This window comes from Aedes aegypti, chromosome 2, assembly GCF_002204515.2.
Source record: "Aedes aegypti strain LVP_AGWG chromosome 2, AaegL5.0 Primary Assembly, whole genome shotgun sequence".
NCBI classification, from domain to species: domain Eukaryota; kingdom Metazoa; phylum Arthropoda; class Insecta; order Diptera; family Culicidae; genus Aedes; species Aedes aegypti.
The window spans coordinates 225426477-225448695 of NC_035108.1; the positions used below are offsets into that span (position 1 = coordinate 225426477).

Below are 22219 nucleotides of genomic sequence, written 5' to 3' on the forward strand. Positions count from 1 at the left end.
CGAATATGGAGGCCAAATTCCTACAAACTTGGGGTTTATTTTATAAGTCGAGTCGATCAAAATGACTCGACTGGAGTCACTGTCAACCGAAAAATTTGCCCGACATAGAGTTGTAATTCTATGGGACAGGGAGTCTACGGATGACTTCTTAGGTATGCTAACTTTTATCAACGGTGACTAGACGAGCCACATAAAAAATAAATCGACCTTTTAATGTGTTTAGATAAGTTTGAATCAGGACATCGTCATTTGAAAAATACGTCTCAAGCTATATAATTTTGTAAGATGATTTTGCATTCTTTATAGTAATTAGTTGATATCGTTAATTTCAACGCATATGTGAAAAGTTTGTTGATGATATCTTCTTCGGCGATCCCAACTAACATCAACTTCCCGACCAATATCTTTGCAGGGTAAAATGTAAGGCGATGGTATTTGCTAAATTCATTGAAAAAACATATGAACGATTTTTTTAATAATTGAAATCAGTTTGCATTAATGTAATTATTAACGGTTTTATATTTCCATAAAAACATACCCGTCTCATATGGAAAAAGCAGGTATTGAGAAAATGGCGCACAAAGTTTGAGGCCGCACGGGACGTCACTTTAATCACCCTATCCATTTGAAGAAGCAAATCTTAAAAACCACTCCATATATCGATGTGGAAATTTTATCATATAATCCTATATAGGGTAGGTGTACCATTTATGGACATAGTGGTTCTCTATTTCGCCATACGTGTTATCTTTAAAGTCTTCACATTTCGAAAGGTTTTGTGTATTGTAGCAGTAAGATTTAAGATATACCTTGATGCTAATGCATTCTAAAAGATTACAATTGTGAAAGTAATCGAAATTTCACTTAAGATCAAATAGGGCACCATTATGCCCATAACTGGTACACTTACCCTATGTAGTGCACAATCCATTAAATTTTCATTGGTTCACTAAAAATCGAGATTTGTCTCTGAAAAATTTTGAAGCAAATTGTTAGAGTGAGACAAAGGTTGGGAAAATAACACGTTCTCCCGTGATACCTTAAAGTAGAGTTACTGTGCACGTGCTGTAGCCTTATGTGCAGTAGCCACATTGCTTGCAGGCGCACGGGAGCACTGTACATTGTGAGACCTTTTTTGGCGCGTCTCATTTTTCTTGTGTCTGAATGCGGTCTCATGTACTCCGTCACATGTGCTGTTAAAAACTCAGCGCAATAATTAAAGTGATGACAAAATTTTTCAACGATGATCGTAACTTTTGGATCGCGAGTCTTCGACCGTATCACAGGGTCTCTTTTATTTTTCAAAAGTTTTTCTTCTACAAGAATCTATAGACGTTTTATAATTAGATTATTTCGATATTCATTACTCAATATAACTATACTATCTATTGGGATCACGAAAACACATGGGGAAGATCCCCCAGTACCGGACACCTAAGCCGCTAAATTCGTAATTCAAAAACTATTTTTTTTATACAGTCGCTATGCTCCCCGCCTTCTTGTGCCAACCGGATTCGAAGCGAAGACCATCTTTGCAGGATTGTTATCCGGTAGTCTTGCAACATGCCCTGCCTAGCGCACTCCTCCGGCTTTCGCCACCTTCTGGATACTGGGTTCGCAGTAGAGCCTAGTGAGCTCGTGGTTCATTCTCCGCCGCCACACACCGTTCTCCTGCACACCGCCAAAGATGGTCCTAAGCACCCTTCGTTCGAACACTCCAAGTGCTTGCAGGTCCTATTCCAGCATGGTCCATGCTTCATGTCCATAGAGGACCACCGGTCTTATTATCGTTTTGTACATGGTACATTTGGTGCGTGGGTGAATCTTTCTCGACCGTAGCTTCTTCTGCAGCCCATAGCAGGCGCGACTTCCACTGATGATGCGTCTCCGTATTTCACGACTAACGTTGTTATCAGCCGTTAACAAGGATCCGAGGTAGACGAACTCATCAACTACCTCAAAAGTATCCCCGTCTATCGTAACACTGCTTCCTAGGCGGGCTCTGTCGCGCTCGGTTCCGCCTATCAGCATAAACTTTATTTTTGACGCATTCACCACGACCACGATTCACTACTTTTGACGCTTCACGTTTCAGGCGGGTGTACAGGTCTGCCACCGTTCCAAATGTTCTGCCGACAATATCCATGTCATCCGCGAAGCAAACAAATGGATCTTGTGGAAATCGTACCTCGGTTATTTAACCCGGCTCCCCGCATGACACCTTCTAGCGCGATGTTGAACAGAAGGCACGAGAGTCCATCACCCTGTCGAAGTCCCCGGCGGGATTCGAACGAACTGGAATGTTCGCCCGAAATCTTCACGCTATTCTGCACACCGTCCATCGTTGCTCTTATTAGTCTTGTTAGCTTCCCGGGAAAGCTGTACTTGGTCAAGTCTTGGTGCCTATTTACGATAAATATTATCGTTTTTGTAGCGTTAAAAAATAAATTTGAAAACATAAATATGAATTTTTACACTGCATTTTTATGACCAAATTGACCAATATTAAATGGCAGCTCCCAATACCGGACACCATCGGCAAATGCCTCGGATTCTGTAAATTTGTACATCAATGTTTTTACTCTAGGATAAGTATTTGACTATCAATTCAATGAATTTGCAACATTCTCAAGAGTAATTTGAGTTTTACTTTGTGTGCAAGTGGTTCAACAAAAAACCTCTTTAACATATGATGAAAAATAACACATTTTACGTGGTGTTCTGAATTTTCATTTGTTCTTGTTTTTATTGCATCTTTGATGCCATTATTAATAAAATCCTTGAATAATGAATATATTTGAAGACATCGGTGCAAATATCATGTAACAAATGAAGCTGTCCGAAACTGGGGGTGCTAGACTAAAATTGTAGTGTGACCATATTTTGTTCAAATATGGAAAAAATTACACTCTCACCTTCAAATTATGATGGTTTTCCATTATTCTTGCGAGATCAAAATTATTTTTCCATATTCAAAATCATTATTAAATAAATTCAAATTTAAGGCAATACGTCAACTTTTTATCGGTTCTCAAACATCTATATTTTTCCAAAAAATCGTACAATTTTCTACGCAACCATTCCTTTTTTATACTAACAACCTTTTCTTCTTATACAATATCTTGATTTACCCATGATTTCTCAATCGACGGTATTGGGTGCTGTCCGGTACTGGAGGATCTCCCCCTGTACAAAACTGGATTATGGGTCAATCAGCAATCCTGTTGATCTAAATGTTTCCGTGGGTGTTTTTTTAAGCTCATCATGTTCAAAATAGTAATATTTAATACATGGACATTATTACGGCGATAGTCTTAATGAAAACAACTGCTTTGATTTTTATAACATTATATTTTTTGGCATTTTTTAGTGTATTCTTGCACGCCATACTAATAGAGCACAATCAACCAGACTATTCATTCTGGTACTATTGATTAGTAAAAAATATAAACTTGGACATAATTTGTTCTGTAATTGCTGTAGTTGTCTTTAATATTCGATATAGGACTTATGAATTTCGTATTTTTCCATAACATTTTAAAAAATGTGTCAATTTTCAAATACGTTGTGAAGTACAGTCAACTCTCCCTTACTCGATATTGAAGGGACCATCCAGTTAGGGAGGTATCGAGTTACAGAACACAAAACCAATGCAACTGCGATCCAAGGGACCATCGAGGTAGCCATGAAAACCAACTTTTACTATGGTTCTCTAACTCGATATCCAGATACGGAATATCGAATAAGGGAGAGTTAACTGTACACATTAAAACAAAAGTTTAGCAATGAAAAAAGATTTTGATATGGACAGTTATTCTAAACAGTTTTTTTCCTGACATTGCATGAATGTCAATGTGTTTCTAGAATTATACCCAGGATGTTAAGAAAAATTCTCACACAAAGAGATCTTCGATTGAACCGAAAGTCAAACCTCATTGGTAGCTAGGCTAATTGAAGATCCAGAAGCGGAAGTAAAATGCTTATCGGAAGCTGTAACCCAATATTGACAATGAAAGTACCATCAATATGTTAAATTTAATCCTAACAAAATCGTACTATACTTCTTTTAAAATGGTTTCAATCATAGTTAACATTTTTTTTGCAAAAAAGAGCTAAAACGTTAAAATTTACGCTCTTAGATTTATGGTTTACAACATATATAAATGGCCCATATAAGTGCACAAAATTTTATTAAATAGTGGGATATCCAAACACAGACAATTTAATTAAAAAATAATAAATTCTTCATAGTTATCAGAATCACAATATGTGATTAAATATGGAGATTGTAAATGGAAAAAATGTGCTCTGACGATAGAAATAAATTAAAAGTCAGATTTATTGTGCAATAATTTGTGCCAAACCATCATGCTTTTGATTGTGCAAACAGTCGACTCAGAAATGTTGAAAATTAAGAGTGTTGAAGTAATATTGAAATATTATAATTAGAATTCATAATGTATTCACCTCAGTATGGATTACCTTGATTTTCTGCCATACATTTTTAATAATTGCGAAGTTCATGTGAAAATATTGCTCCTGTTTAGCATACATTGAGCAATCATGTCAAATCATATTCATGTTTTTTTAATTGTATACTCATGAAAAAAATCAATATGCTTATTTCTGAAGAGCACAATGTATTTTTTATGTACAAAAAACATTTTATATTTATTCACAAAAGCAGTAATTGTATGTATATTTCAATCAAAGGATCATTCAACAATTTATCAATCAGATAAAGTGAGCTTAACTAGTAATCGCCTATGGAGTTGTGTAATTGTGATATTTGCCGTATCAAAAAATAATTTAAACGAATCTAAACCATATAAGTAAGTTAAATATAAGTTCCTAGTGCAAATTTATAAATATAGCAATTTAACAACAAATTGACAAACAAATTACTCATTGATTGCTTCTTTGAAGTTCGAGCTCCATCGCCAGTTGAACTATGAAGGGAACAATAATAAAAATAGCATTTTTGTGATTGAATTCAATAATGCAGGGCTCTTTTCGTTATTTCACGGAAGTTAATGATAGTAATTTATCGTATTTAAATAGTTTAGTTCACTATACTTCAGTTTAAGGGAGCTTTTTTGGATATGGTAGGCTTGTAGAAAGTAGATATTATTATATTTCCACATAATGAACATAAGATAATATATTTAAGGGTGGGATGACATCAGGAATTGATTATGGTTTGGAAAAGGACTTAAACCAAGAGTAACATCCCAAAAAATACATTTAAGACACATTGATGTTCATTTTTTCATTCAGATTTCCACTATTTTGACTTTGATGTTTTTACTCAATTTTTGATCGACAATAATATTGAACGCAATGATTTTAATGATAAACTCTCACCGAGATATTTTACTATAACACATGCTGTAAGTACATCTAATTTGTTTCCATACTAAAATAAAACAATCGAAAACAAAAGATGAAATAATATTATAAATGTCAATAACAAAAGATTTGAAAATATCTCCTTAAATTGAATTGGGACCTGCAATTCATTACAAAACTGTTATAGGGTGTCCCAGGAAGTATAGACACGTATAATATTTCTAGTAAACTATTATGTTTATATTTTTATTTATTTATGTATTTGAAATGCCATCTGTGATAACTTTTTTCGATAAAATACTTTTAAACAAGGAAGGTAACACCTCGAAGCTATATTTTTTCAGATACATTAACCGCTCTTTAATTCGCTTTTGAAAGCACCATTGATTTTAAGAGATATCGAGTTATAAAACACGAACCCAGCGTAACTGCAATTCAAGGGAAATTAAGGTGGACATAAAAACCTACTTTTACTATGGTATGACATCGAAGTATAATACTTTTTGAGTTATGGAGAGTTAACTAAGTACTACCTGCAAAATCCGAGGAAATCACAGGATTAATTTCTGGTTGAATGAATGCAAGAAGGTTCAGTTATATTTCCTGGGAGAAAATCAAAAGATAACATCCATGAAAGCTTGTCCAAGAATTTAACTTCCTTCGGTAGGGAAAATGGAAGCAAAGCCGGTAGCCCCGAGATAAACTAGCTCTGGGCTGGAATATCGTTCAGAATGACACAAAAAAGCACTAACAACACTTTTGAAAATGCTTACAAAAATTACGGAACAATGTAGCAAATGGAGAGGTATTTAAATTGATATGTATGTATGTAAGTTGATGCAACATTTACATGTTGTTTATTTTTACATTTACAGAGAGAGTGAGGAATTTTCAAATTTCGGGAGATTAAGATTAACACTATCAGAGTATTTTGTGAAAATTTCATTTGGACAGATTTTTTTTATAAATCAAGTCGAGTGTAAAAAATTCACAAAGTTTAATAATTCCCTCAAAATGCAAATATTTTAATCAGATCGTGTATAGTTTTTCCTTGTGGTGGATGCGGCCCTGGAGTACAATATCGGCGCAACGCGAGTCTGAATAAATTCATTCTTAGTTCGACTGTCATCACGAGTAGTGTGATCCATCCATATCACATCCCAGAACAGGAAATATTACATCCTTATCTTTTCAACGCAAATTAGATTCTTCAAACAGTACATTTTGAACTAAATTTTCTCAACACTCAATCAGGCATCATTCAAAAATAACGACCATCGACAAATATGGACGTCATATTTGTATCATCTCTTAACAAAATAGAGTTTAAAATTTAAATCAAGAAAAAAAAAAATCTTTTTTATCCTGATTGCTATGTTAGACTGAGTTTGATTCTGGTTTTAATAAGTACGATTTACCATCAATTAAACACTCAAATTGTCGCCTTATAGGTTTGAACACAACAGTTGAGTTCTTCTGGATAGAATTATCTCTTTTTTGTGAAGTCGGTTGAATATGAACCAATGAAAATATTACGTATCGCCTTAATTTTGAACTTATTTAATAAAGATTTTGAATAAGAAACACGCAAGTACGATTAAGTACAAACATAGTATGCTCTCGAAGTATGAATGTATTTTGCACCATATCTGAACGAAATGTGAAAAAAACTATAATTTTATACTTGTATCCAGGGCTTTTAAGTTTCAGCGAGTTAAGATCGACTTGCGACACTGACGAAACTAGTCTTTTCACTGTCACCTGACGAAGCTATTTTTCATGTGCTCATTTCGTCATGTCGCAATGACGGGGCTCTCACGAGAGCAATTTTAATGTTGTTTTGCTATAACAATTTCTATCTCATTTTGGAGAATTTCGGTAAGTAAATGTATTGGATAAGTTAAGTGGATATCCTTCCATGATTCCAGCAATATAAATATCAATCATACCAGATAATGAAACAAAATTTATTAAGTTTCCTATTCCATCACAAGCCGTAGCGACGGAAACATGAACGAAAATTTGAAAACAATCTCTGTCATTGTCTCGCCGTCCGATGACAGTGAGGGAAGCGTATATGCTAAAGTCGCACGACACTCTCAATTAACATTGAAACTTTACAGCCCTGCTTGTATCTACTGTCCCCCAGTTTCGGACAACTTGATTTGTTACATGATATCTTAGTATTTTTTGATACCGTTTTGACTCATATTACGAACACTTAAGGTCAACAGTGACTTCAAATGCATCTGATACTATCAGGCATAAAGACTGATAGGCATAAATAAGCTGATGTTTGTAACAGGCTTTGGAAAATTTAACGATCATTGACACACGAGCCACAATTTCAGCCCATTCATTCGCCTGCATTCATACAACACACATGACATATATCGTTCGTGGAAGATAACAAGCCATGAACGAAAACAAGACAACACACTCCACCCACTGTTTGCCCCCGGTCACTGTGTGTCAACACTTGTAACATTCGCCGACCCATACTCATATTTTTTTTTTTTTTTTTTTTTTTTTTTTTTTTTTTTTTTTTTTAATTTTTTTATTAGTATAATTCCAAACATTACATTCATTTCTTATATCTAGGTGTTCTGTGTTATTAGACAACACTATCATCCTAATTTGGTAAAACAAATCTAAGATTTTATTAACATTTTGTTAACAACATATAACATTTCATTTGCCGTAGCAGTTCAGATTTTTTACAGGTGAGTTGATTTCACCTGCTTATAAGAGAAAAAAAAAAACGCTTTAAATATACTTAACCTAACTTAACCTAAACATATAACGCATTAATCGTGGCAATAGAAGATTGTAACGATTTTGCCTGAAATTATTTATTATTTTATTTGACATTTGTTCCAATGTTTCAACATTGGATATTCTATGTAACTCATTGGTACTATACCAGGGAGGAAGCTTTAGAATCATTTTCAAAATTTTATTTTGAATTCTCTGCAGAGCTTTCTTCCTGGTATTACCACAGCTAGTCCATATTGGTACAGCATACAACATGGCTGGCCTGAAAATTTGTTTGAATATCAAAAGCTTGTTCTTAAGACAAAGTTTTGATTTTCTGTTAATAAGGGGATAAAGACATTTTACATATTTATTACATTTGGCTTGAATGCCCTCAATGTGATTTTTGAAAGTTAAATTCTTATCAAGCATGAGCCCTAGATACTTAACTTCATCTGACCAATTTATTGGAATCCCTCTCATCGTGACAACATGTCTACTTGAAGGTTTCAAATAAAGAGCTTTTGGTTTATGTGGGAATATTATTAGTTGAGTTTTGGAAGCATTAGGAGAAATCTTCCATTTTTGCAAGTATAAAGAAAAAATATCCAAACTTTTTTGCAATCGACTACAGATGACACGCAGGCTTCGACCTTTGGCGGAGAGGCCTGTGTCATCCGCAAACAAAGATTTTTGACATCCCTGAGGTAACTCAGGTAAGTCAGATGTGAAAATATTGTATAATATTGGTCCCAAAATGCTGCCTTGAGGAACACCAGCTCTTACAGGAAGTCTTTCAGATCTGGAGTTCTGATAATTAACCTGAAGTGTACGATTTGACAGATAACTTTGAATTATTCTAACAATGTATGTTGGAAAATTAAAGTTTTTTAATTTTACAATCAAACCTTCATGCCAAACACTGTCGAATGCTTTTTCTATGTCTAGAAGAGCAAGACCAGTAGAATAGCCTTCAGATTTGTTGGAACGGATCAAATTTGTTACACGTAAAAGTTGATGAGTGGTCGAATGTCCATGGCGGAATCCGAACTGTTCATTGGCAAAAATTGAATTTTCGTTGATGCCGACCCATACTCATTCTGATCAAGAAACAGAGGCGAATATTTTTTTATTTTCTGTGCTTTGTTTGCAACCAAAGAGGTGTTCAATGGTCCAAAAGATTATAATTAGATTGTCGAAGGCAGCATTATCAGTACATATGAAAGTTATTACCAATTTCATGCAAAACATAAATCACCCGAACGACTCGATACTGTTGCAGTCTGTTATACTTATGACACACTTGTGGTATACGTACCATTGTACAATTATCTTGAAATGGGTTCTATACTGATAATTGTCTTCATTCAAGATAGCCTTGGAATAATTTTCTTGACAACTTGTACCATGGTATATGTATCAGATGTCTGTCCAAGGTATTAGAGTTGCTGCTCTCGAACGCTCTCGTGCCACGTACCAAACGAGAGAGTGAATGTTTATATTCATAGGGCTCTCCGAATGCGATGTGCCACGAACTGTTATGGTTCGCGAACTGTAACATTCTCCGAATATGGTTCGATCGTCTTATTCTGATCGAAATCCAAACACTGGTTTGTAAAAAAAAAAATCTCCGCAAAGCCTAACTGTTAGCTTTTGGGTGTGCCGATAAAAATGTTTATTTAAATTTATTTAGTAATGTTTGAACGTAAAAGTATGAAACAAAATTTTGATTCAAATGCCGAACACTGTGTTCATTCTGTCTCATATTCCGAATACCTTGATTCAAATTCCGAACAGCACGAATATATCGGGTTCACATGAATAATTTAGCAAATAAATTTTTCTGAGCTGGTTTTACTGATCCTGAACTAGAGAATCATCACTACTTCCGGGGTATAAAGTAGATTTTAATACGTTAAAATTGAATTGCAATTGATTGCCATTTCCTTGTGATTCGATGATATATTTCAGCGAAACATTTCAACCAAATCGCAATACAAAAACCGAGTGTTCGGAATATAAGTCTGTTCGGAATTTGAGACAAAACGCTATATTCATTTATAAAAATCTATGATATCATGTCAAACAGATAAATTACATTTAGCCCTCAAAAGCTCGGGACGAGACTTACCTACTTCAAATGACTCGTTCTCAGAATCTAGCCAACTGAATTACGAACTTTTGGAAGCTACTTTTTCTGAGGGCGGATGTACGTGTGGCATAAGGCTTATTTTCAACTAACGTTGATTTTATGAACATGACAACAACAAAAGATTATAGTTTTCCAGAGGCAAATCATTCTGAACTAGTAATCTGCCGTGAATCGCAAGTCAGTCCCATCTGTAAAAAGAAGGCATTGAGAAAATAAGCTGTGAAGTTTTCAAACTCGTTTTCCACACGAATTTTCAAAAAATTGCAGAGATCTGGAACTTGTTCCAATCTTAATGAAACTTTCACAACATGCTTTTCACGATGATATATTTCCGAGAAAAATATAAAGATGATCAAAACAAGTTAAATTTTTGTGTTCCACAGTGCGAAAGTCTGTAGTGGGACTGACATGCGGTTACTTTTCATTATGGGACAATTTGACTTGCTGTTTTTTTTTCCTAATTTTTCCGAACAAATCATATTATTTTATTAGTGCAACTGAAAAAGCATTGTAAGAGATGTTGAAAACTGAACTTCACTCAATTTTGACGAAAATGCTGATGGGACTGACTTGCGATTCACGGCAGTAATGCTTTAGTTATGTTTCAAAATAGACACATTTTGGCCGTCCAGAGGTCCCATGGGTTTGCATGGGATGAACGATTGTCATACAGATCTACAAGCCAATTATGTGATACATAAATTTTGTTTTTGATTTTATGTTTGATCATAATTTCAGATTGAATCTAACTGTCTAGAGGGGACACAGTTGGTCCAGGACCAGGATACCCTGGTAGAGGGGGACGGCATCTGGCCACATTGACGGAAGTGGCCACATTGAGAATAATTCTGAAACATTTCTTGCAGCACATCAAACTTCATGGTTTTGCAAAATAAGGAAAGTGGCCAATTTTAGTATTATGTTGATATGTACTTTCCTTGCGACACACAAAATGTCATGGTTTTGCAAAACAACTTCGATAGAAGAAATTTCAGTGCCTTCTGGCGATCATGGCCACCTACTGACATATTCCAGGAATTTGTTGCCCTCAAAGAAGTGGCCACTTTCGAAATGATTCTGAAACCTTTCTTGCGACACAGCAAACTTTATTGTTGAGCAGATAAGATCAAAGCAATTGAATTCATTGTTCTGCAGATAATATTCACAGCAAGCATGGGAAAATTCACTCACTCACCCGAACGCTGTCGATAAAATATCTGCAAAGTATCTGCAGCCACCGAATGTTCAGTGACTGCCGAACGCTACTAGGGTGAGCGCAATCCTGACGAATCACAAACGATTGAGATAAACCGAAAATGAAAAGTTATACGGAGCGGAGAGAGCACCTATCCGCTCTTAAATGGGAAACACGAAAGAACGCGTTCGCCATTCAATCACTGAATGCTTTCTGCGAAATGAACAGATTTTGCGTTTACTGAATCATTTCGCCTTGTGTATTCCCAGTCAGTGAACGCTCTTCAGCTCTCAAACACGAATGCCACTCGTGCGGAATCGGAATGTAAAGAATCATTCGCTACTGTAATAGGATGCCTTCGGCACAAGGAGTCGGTAGTGAACACTGATAAAAATCCACACGCTCGATCTGTGTGTTTAAAATTATGGATCGATTCATGAACGTCCTTATCGATTTGCTATGATTTTCTTGCAAACTTCGTGTGTGTTACACATTAAATTCCTGTGTTTTGCTTCATGGATTGATTCATCAACCGACAACAGGGATTCCATATTTTTTCCACATAAGTTCCCGAAGCTTTCTCTTCAGATTCGTATGTGTCAACCTATGGACGCATAGATCATCACTTCAACACGGATTCAGTGTGTTTTGCTTATGGTTATCTTGTGTCATAATCATCATGTTCAAGGTGGTCGATTCATTGATTTGCGCAATGAGATTGTTATGATGAAATCCATGAGCTATGCTATCGATTTCCATGTTCAAAGCTTCTAAATTGTTTGTGATCAACCCATGGGATGCATAGTGAACTGAATTGCGGTTGGACCTCGTGCCGAACGACAGTCATCATCATGCTTCCAAAGAGAAGAAGCAAATTTTGAAGCTGAAAGTGTTAGATGAAAATTTGTGAATTCGATTTTTCTTTTATTAGTGAAGTTGACCGATATACGAGAGTTCTACCTTTCTATAAGAAAACATTGATTAATGTATAGTTTAGTAGAAAAATCGGATTCCACTAACAGATTTTCCTGTCTTTCAGTTTCGAAAAAAAAAATGGAATATGCTTATCCCTGGCTCCCCAAATTATGGATTTGCGGCGCCCCGCTTGTTGCTGGCTCACGGGTTTGAAAAAAAAAATCAAGAGAGCTTGCGACAAGCAGAGGAGCCTCGGATCCGTATTTTGGGGAGCAAAAGTTTTTCTACCAAATTTCTTCTTTCAGTCCCTTGACGTTTATGTTCTATCACACATGACTATCTAAAGCTACTACATTTCGAATTCAATAAGCAAATCAGTTGGTTTTCATGGTTTAATATTTGGAAATTCATGTTTGTTTCACATGAAAACCTAATGTTGATACACATGTTATTATACCGTGAAATCAATGATGAAATCCATATGGCTACCACACTCAAATCATGTGGTTTTCCTCATTGCGCAAATCTATAAGTAAAACACACGACCTTGACGTGTAGATTTTTCTCAGTGAATCATTCTGTTGCCGTTTTTGTCTTACTCGTCGCTTACTTACTTACTTGTGGCGAACAAGAAGAAAGCGCATTGGAATTTTAAACACTCAGCTTGGTTGGAGAAACGACAATCTCGCTCCTCACCGCTTGTGAAAGTGAGCGAGAGAAACGCAATATTCGAGTGAATATTTCCCATGCTTGATTCACAGAGATGATAAAACTATTTGTTATCTTTTTGTATTTGATAAAACGTTTTGATGATAGCAAAGTTTTTTTTAAATAAGAAAATTGCATCACGCACAAATCAACTACTTAGCAGGACACCGGTACCGAGAATAATAATTTCGTCCGAAAAAACTATTTCAACCGATGAAGATGCGTTGTCTGGTGAGAGCAAATAATAAATTGAGCAGTCGAATTTAACGTTTTATTGTCGGTGCAGTAGAAAGTTAGAAAGGGTTTCTCACCGAAGTTGGATTCTTTCAAAATCTATGCGACATACCTAACTTCTGAAGTGGTGCATTCGATTCGCATCTAGATTAGAGCGATCCAAAATTTAAAAATGTTTGAAAATCCGACCTCCCATATCTTCCTTACCATCTCTACCATACCATGTTTTGTGATTTTTTTAGCTTTTTTGGTTAAGGATTTAAAGGTTGGCCCAAAGACAATGTAGGTTTTTATGGAAATTACTATGCAGAAATTTTTAAAAATGTAGTACTGTATTGTAAGTACCGTAATCTGGGGGGCAAATTGATCACTATTTTACAACTTTTTGTTGTGTTATCCCTCAGAATTCAAATATTGCTAAATAAATTTCGAAAAAACCAGTACTCCATTGATCTTTATCAGTTTATAAAACTGATTTTTCATGAAATAATATTTAACATATCATACAAATAGTTTTCATATAAAAAAATTAAAATGACACATTGGGGCCTAATTGATCACCATACCACAAAGCAGAATGCAGAATTAAAAATTTCCTAGTCTACTAAATTTGGGTCTACATTTATAAGGTTTAATCACCGCATGACTTTAATACAGTGAGATTCCGTTTTTGGCAACAAAGTCGAAATTTTCAGTTGCCAAAAACGGAACCGTGCCAAAATCGGAACCCTTATTTTAAATTTTATTTTTCAACTATTGGTTTTGAAAACATCATTACAATGTTATTACATCATCCTTGTGGAACCATATGGCATCAAGACTTCAGAACGGTTCACTTCGAAGCTGTTTTTCGTAATATTGTACTATGCTATGAATCTATAGCGCCGTGATGTTAATTGTGACAAACGTTCTACATACTTACTTTTTACGCCTCAAAGTCTTTAAGGATTTTCAGAAGCTTTATGTACACTATTTGTATGAGTGGACCATGTAAAATAAATAATCGCAAAAGTGACTTGTATATAAGAACTGTGCATTTTTTTCTAAAACTGTGTAAGAATACGAAAAAAAAAATTAATACTGTTTTCATACAAAGACGTATTTACAAAACAAATGCGCTGGGTATTGCAAAACGACATGAGTTTTTTTTATTTAATAAATATTGAAAATCAGTTTAACTTTAAGGCTTTAGCATAAAATTTTACAATATTCGGTAAGTTTAGAATACCCTCCTCTAATTTATGTTTCTGATAAAGTAAAGCATTTCATAATTAATGATAGACTGCAATCAAAGGGGCAAACGTAAACAACTAATCAAAAAAAAGTAATCTACAAGAAAACGCTAGGGCTCTGAAGCATTTTGTTAGGAATATTGCAGCGATATTTTCGAAAATTCTCAAGTATTCAATAAAAATTTTCAAAAATTCATTATTCTTAGGCTACCACTAGCACTCCTCAAATTTCTCTGGAAACTTTTCCAAAATTTACGAGATTACGCCAGAAATATTCAAAATACCACTACAAATCCACATTATCAAGCTAGGAGTTACCAGGATGCCATAGAAAACTTAAGAGCTTATTAGGAATCACAAAATTTCGGACTTAATCCTCAATAACCAATTATATATTCTCAGGATCCCGCAAGAAAGCTTCAGTGTTCACTAGGAATCTGCAGACATTCTCCAGAATCCGTTAAAATTTCTGAGAAGTCTCTTATGAACTAAGAACTTCCTATGGATTCTCCAGGGTTCAGTTAGGAAATTCATAGTCCCAGCTCGCAAGGAACATTTAAATTATATTGAGACCCGTATCCTTGATTAAACATCTTGTATAAAACACATATCTTAACAAATCTAACGTCTTAAAGAATGTCCAACAAATAGGGAAAGAAGCTCACAGAAAGATTAATATACACATTAAAACCACAAACAAAATACTCTCAATCGTTTTTATCGCACGCTTCAATGATTTTTTTGAGAATAAAGTTTAGTTTGGACTGTGTTTGCATTCGTTTTGGTGTCGGTATTGAATGGAACATTGGAATTCTTAAAAAATAATATACAATATAGTAAAATATACTTTTTTATGGATTATATGACACTTCTGCAATTCACTAGAATAACGCAATTTATTAAATGAAATTCCTCAAAAATTACGAGCACGACATTTTGCTGTTTTCGCATCTATTACTGCGGTTTGTTCTTCATACGCAATGTGTGTAACTCCATAATAATAAGGACAGTGAGCTAAAAAGGTGAGACAAAATTTAAAGTGTGAGTCATAGACTTTTTGTTGCCCTTATGTGCTTGTGTTTTGTTCAAACAAGCTGTTCCAAATCTGAAGAGAAGTTAATAAATCTTCGAGCTGTTTAGTAGAATACCTATAAGTAGATGAAAAAAACCGAATTTAGTACTATACCATTTAATTCCACTAGAGTTTGTATCCTTTGACAGATACGCGTACTAAATTCGGTTTTTTTTCATCTACTGAAGAGAAGTGTTTTTTAGTGTATCACCAACTGGCAGACTTAGTGGGCTGGTCACTCAGTATGAATGCCTTAGATATTAATTTCTAGTTGAGATGCTGGTGGAGATTAATAGCCTCATGAAACGCTGCAAATGCATGACCAATGACCATTCTGAAGTAAATTAGCACGTACGGGAGCTCTTAGTAGTTAATGATATTTGGAGGAATATCGACGAAAATAGAGCTCTAGAATGTAATCGGTGCATATTTTACCTGCCATTCAGATAAATAAAGCAACAGACACGATAATATTTACAAAATATTACAAATTTTTATGGTATTCAAAAATGTTGCCAAAAACGGATCCATTTTGTTGCCAAAATCGGGGGGTGCCAAAAATGGAGCATGCCAAAAACGGAGCATGCCAAAAACGGAATCCCACTGTATTATGAAAATTTATTGGCTTTTATCGGTGAATGCAATACTGTACTCAGAGTGAAAGGGAGTAACGAAAGTAATGAAATGACAAGATGGATAGAATCGCAAGCGAGCGACGAGAGAAATGAATAGAAGTTGAAAATTTGTTTTTAACAGAGGGCCATATGTGTGAACAACACAATCGAAACGACAAATCGTTGCCTAACGTCCTGGTCTTGAACGGCTAGATGTTGTAGTGTTGGTCACTACTAACACTAGACAGGCAAAAATTTGTCGCCTCGACCTGTTAACTATATTGTTCGGCGTATATAACAGTTCTATCGATCGTTGGCATATTTTTCGGAGATTGATACGAAATGACGTTACTTATTGGATTTTTCGCGTCTAATCTCGCATACCCCTAATTTGCCCAAGTGATCCTATTCGAACTGACGTTAAATTTCTTTGCCAAATTGATTCTACATTTATAAGGTTTAATCACCGCATGACTTTAATATTATGAAAATTTATTGGCTTTTATCGGTGAATGCAATACTGTACTCAGAGTGAAAGGGAGTAACGAAAGTAATGAAATGACAAGATGGATAGAATCGCAAGCGAGCGACGAGAGAAATGAATATTAATTAAATAATGAATAATGATAATAATGATAATAATAATAATAATAATAATAATAATAATAATAATAATAATAATAATGAATAATAATTAAAAACAAATTTTCAACTTCTATTCATTTCTCTCGTCGCTCGCTTGCGATTCTATCCATCTTGTCATTTCATTACTTTCGTTACTCCCTTTCACTCTGAGTACAGTATTGCATTCACCGATAAAAGCCAATAAATTTTCATAATATTAAAGTCATGCGTTGATTAAACCTTATAAATGTAGAATCAATTTGGCAAAGAAATTTAACGTCAGTTCGAATAGGATCACTTGGGCAAATTAGGGGTATGCGAGATTAGACGCGAAAAATCCAATAAGTAACGTCATTTCGTATCAATCTCCGAAAAATATGCCAACGATCGATAGAACTGTTATATACGCCGAACAATATAGTTAACAGGTCGAGGCGACAAATTTTTGCCTGTCTAGTGTTAGTAGTGACCAACACTACAACATCTAGCCGTTCAAGACCAGGACGTTAGGCAACGATTTGTCGTTTCGATTGTGTTGTTCACACATATGGCCCTCTGTTAAAAACAAATTTTCAAATTCTATTCATTTCTCTCGTCGCTCGCTTGCGATTCTATCCATCTTGTCATTTCATTACTTTCGTTACTCCCTTTCACTCTGAGTACAGTATTGCATTCACCGATAAAAGCCAATAAATTTTCATAATATTAAATTTGGGTCTACTGAATCTGAAAATGATGTTAAAATTCTTATAACTCGAGTATTTGATCAGTTTATTGCAAAATTAAACTTTGAAAATCTGCCTAATACGCCAAAATGTAGGCAATTTCCCTTGAAATTAGCACATTATTCGAGATTAATAGGTTTTATGAGCAAAAAACTATACTTGATGTGCTGTATGATATCAAAAATAAGTTCAGTAGTTCATACTTGAGCTTACACATCATTTTAAATACTCAAAGTTAACATGTAGGCATTGCACCAGTGGATTGTTTGGCACAGACATTTCCAAGTGTATTGCTTCTTCTTTCTTATTTGGCTTTACATCAATTATCTTGATAAAGCCTCGCCAACAATATTTCGCCAGTTCCCTCGATTCATGGCCGCTTCTCTCCATTCTCGACTGTGACCCACGCTCTCCAGGTCCTGGTGTACCTGGTCAATCCACCTAGCTCGCTGCGCCCCACGCCTTCTTGTTCCGACCGGATTCGTGGCGAACACCATCTTTACAGGGTTGTTGTCCGGCATTCTTGCAACATGCCCTGCCCAGCGTATCCTTCCAGCTTTAGCTACCTTCACGATACTGGGTTCGCCGTAGAGTTGGGCGAGCTCGTGGTTCATCCTTCGCCGCCACACGCCGTTCTCCTGCACGCCGCCGAAGATCGTCCTTAGCACTCGGCGTTCGAAAACCCCAAGAGCTTGCAAGTCCTCCTCGAGCATAGTCCACGCCTCATGCCCATAGAGGACTACCGGTCTTATGAGCGTTTTGTACATCGTGCATTTGGTGCGGGGGTGAATCTTTCTTGACCGCAGTTTCTTCTGGGCCCATAGTAGGCACGACTTCCGCTGATGATGCGCCTTCGTATTTCCCGACTAACATTGTTGTCAGCCGTCAACAAGGATCCGAGATAGACGAACTCGTCCACCACCTCGAAGGTATCCCCGTCTATCGTAACACTGCTTCCTAGGCGGGCCCTGTCGCGCTCAGTTCCGCCAACCAGCATGTACTTTGTTTTCGACGCATTCACCATTAGCCCGACTCTTGTTGCTTCGCGTTTCAGGCGGGTGAACAAATCTGCCACCGTTTCAAATTTTCTCCCAATAATATCCATGTCGTCCGCGAAGCAAACAAATTGTCCGGATCTCGTGAAAATCGTGCCTCGACTATTAAGTCCGGCTCTCCGCATGACACCTTCAAGCGCAATATTGAACAACAGGCACGAAAGTCCGTCGCCCTGTCGTAGTCCCCGCCGAGACTCGAACGAACTGGAGTGTTCGCCCGAGATCTTCACGCAGTTTTGCACACCGTCCATCGTTGCTCTGATCAATCTTGTGAGCTTCCCGGGAAAGCTGTTCTCGTCCATGATTTTCCATAGCTCTATGCGGTCGATACTATCGTATGCCGCCTTGAAATCGATGAACAAATGGTGCGTAGGGACCTGGTACTCACGGCATTTCTGGAGGATTTGCCGCACGGAAAAGATCTGGTCCGTTGTCGAGCGGCCGTCGATGAAACCTGCTTGATAACTTCCCACGAACTCGTTTGCTATAGGTGATAGACGACGGAAGAGAATCTGGGATAGCACTTTATAGGCGGCGTTTAGGATGGTGATTGCACGATAATTTTCACACTCCAGTTTGTCGCCCTTTTTGTAGATAGGGCATATAACGCCTTGCTTCCACTCCTCCGGTAGCTGTTTCGTTTCCCAGATTCTGACTATCAGCCGATGCAGACAAGCGGCCAACCTGTCCGGGCCCATCTTGATGAGTTCGGCTCCGATACCATCCTTGCCAGCGGCTTTGTTGTTCTTGAGCTGTTGAATGGCATCCTTAACTTCCCCCATCGTGGGAGCTGGTTGATTTCCGCTGTCCGCTGTGCTGACGTAGCCATCGCCTTCGCTGTCCTGACCTTCTGTGCCTGTGTTCTCTGCGCCATTCAGGTGTTCATCGTAGTGCTGCTTCCACCTTTCGATCACCTCGCGTCCGTCCGTCAAGATGCTCCCATCCTTATCCCGGCACATCTCAGCTCGCGGCACGAAGCCTTTGCGGGATGTGTTGAGCTTCTGATAGAACTTCCGCGTTTCTTGAGAACGGTACAGCAACTCCATCTCTTGGCATTCCACCTCTTCCAGGCGGCGCTTTTTGTCCCGGAATAGGCGGGTTTGCTGTTTCCGCTTCAGTCTGTATCGTTCCACGTTTTGCCGCGTACCATGCTGCAGCATTGCAGCCCGCGCTGCATTCTTCTCCTCTAAAACCTCCTGGCACTCCTCGTCGAACCAATCGTTTCTTGAGCTCCGTTCCACATATCCGACAATGCTTTCGGCAGCGTCGTTAATGGCTGCTTTGACTGTCCTCCAGCAGTCCTCAAGAGGGGCCCTATCGAGCTCGCCCTCATCCGGCAACGCTGCCTCAAGATGCTGCGCGTACGCATTGGCGACATCCGGTTGTTTCAGCCGCTCGAGATTGTACCGGGGCGGGCGTCGGTACCGTACATTGTTGATGACGGATAGTTTTGGGCGCAGTTTCACCATCACCAGGTAGTGGTCGGAGTCAATGTTGGCGCCACGATAGATTCTGACGTCGGTTATGTCGGAGAAGTGCCGTCCATCGATCAAAACGTGGTCGATTTGCGATTCTGTCTGCTGAGGTGATCTCCAGGTGTACCGATACGGGAGGCTGTGCTGGAAATAGGTGCTACGAATGGCCATATTCTTGGAGGCGGCAAAATCTATCAGTCGTAGGCCGTTCTCGTTCGTCAGCCGGTGGGCGCTGAACTTTCCAATCGTCGGTCTGAATTCCTCCTCCTGGCCAACCTGAGCGTTTAGATCTCCTATGATGATCTTGACGTCGTGGCTTGGGCAGCGGTCGTACTCGCGTTCGAGCTGCGCGTAAAATGCGTCCTTGTCATCATCAGTGCTTCCGGAGTGTGGGCTATGCACGTTGATTATGCTGAAGTTAAAGAATCGGCCTTTAATTCTTAACTTGCACATTCGTTCATTGATCGGCCACCACCCGATCACGCGCCTTTGCATATCACCCATCACTATGAAAGCTGTTCCCAGCTCGCGTGTGTTGCCGCAGCTCTGGTAGATGGTATGATTACCTCTAAACGTTCGCACCAATGCTCCTGTCCAGCACACCTCCTGCAGCGCTACGATGCCGAAACCGTGGTTCTTCAGTACATCGGAGAGTATGCGAGTACTTCCAATGAAGTTGAGAGATTTGCAGTTCCACGTACCGAGTTTCCAATCGCTAGTCCATTTTCGTCGCTGTGGTCTTTGCCGATTGTTCCGGTCCGTATTCTCTCGTTGACGTTCCTGTGCTGATGTGTTTTTACGGTTGGCTTGCAGGGCCTGACACCAACCCCCTAGATTTCTGGAGGACCATTTCCCCTAAATGTTCGGAGGGCCATAGTGCGCAGTTTAGCTTAGAGTCCTTCTCTGGCACTCGGACGATGATCAGCCGCCCCTGACATGGGGAACAGACGCTGTTGTGAGCCGCTCCTAACGTGGAGTACAGACGCTCCAGGTTTGCAAAAGCAAACCCCCCCTTCCCTGTCAGCATACGACCAAAGTTCCCACCGGGGGTTGGTTACCCGATCTTCCCCAAGGTTACTCGTACCCCGGCCAGTACCACGAGGAGGTAGGGATAGGAGTTGCTGGGCAAGAGGCTAAGGACCGCACAAAGGGGTCTATTTTATTCCTGCAGGTACGCGAGGTACCAATGGTACGCCATGCCCAGCCATTTACCGCGTCTAGTGTATTGCTTACACCTTCAAAAACTGTGAATATTTCTATGCAAAACTGACCCTAATAAAAATGAAATAGTTCAAAATCATCATTAGACATCTATAATCTAGAAATCATGGAATATGTGTTGTGCCAATGAAACCTTCAGCATCCTTAGAAGGAAATGTTTTTTGGTACCGACCTGATCAAATTCATCCCAGTGATCAATTTGCCCCCGGATTACGGTACAAACTTATCACCCATAGTGAAAAATCATTCTCTGAACCTGAAGAAAAAAAATCTCATTTGAGCTAATTTTGTTTGAGATTTTTTTTACATGTTCGCCGGGCTATAACTCCATCTTCATCTTCTTCTTTATCTTGGCAACACGTCCTCACTTGGACAGAGCCTGCTTCTCAGCTTAGTGTTCTTATGAGCACTTCCACAGTTATTAACTGAGAGCTTTCTTTGCCCAAGTTGCCATTTTTGCATTCGTATATCGCGTGGCAGGTACGATTATACTCTTCGCCCAGGGAAGTCAAGGGAATTTCCTTTACGAAAAGATCCTGGACCGACCGGGAATCGAACCCAGATACCTTCAGCATGGCTTTGCTCTGTAGCCGCGGACTCTAACCATTCGGCTAAGGAAGGCCCCTACGGCTATAACCCCATATGAAGCTAAATAATAGCAAAACAACTCATAAATATCGTCTTCGGCCACCGAAAAAGCTGAAAATTCACAGAATATTATTTTTATGGTAAGGATGGTAAGGAAGATATGAGAGATTGGATTTTCAAACGTTTTTTCCTATTTTGAACAGTCCTAATCGAGATGCACTCTAATGTGCCCTATTCCCGAAGAAGGCTATCATGCATCTATACCGAGAACAATCCATTTTCGGAGAATTGCATTTTCTATTGAAT

The 22219-nt window shown here is 37.9% G+C and overlaps 1 protein-coding gene across 14 annotated transcripts in view; it reads right to left on the reverse strand.

The window, feature by feature from the left end:
• LOC5574827 (coiled-coil domain-containing protein AGAP005037) overlaps window positions 1–22219 on the reverse strand; it is a 302411-nt gene that overhangs the window by 22377 nt on the left and 257815 nt on the right. For 2 of the 14 annotated variants that reach the window (XM_021844170.1, XM_021844169.1), the window contains one exon: window positions 4906–4949. The exons of the other annotated variants lie outside the window; for them this stretch is intronic. In XM_021844170.1, the coding sequence (XP_021699862.1) occupies window positions 4906–4949 (44 nt within the window). The remainder of the gene's footprint in view (window positions 1–4905; window positions 4950–22219) is intronic. 14 annotated transcript variants of the gene reach the window in all.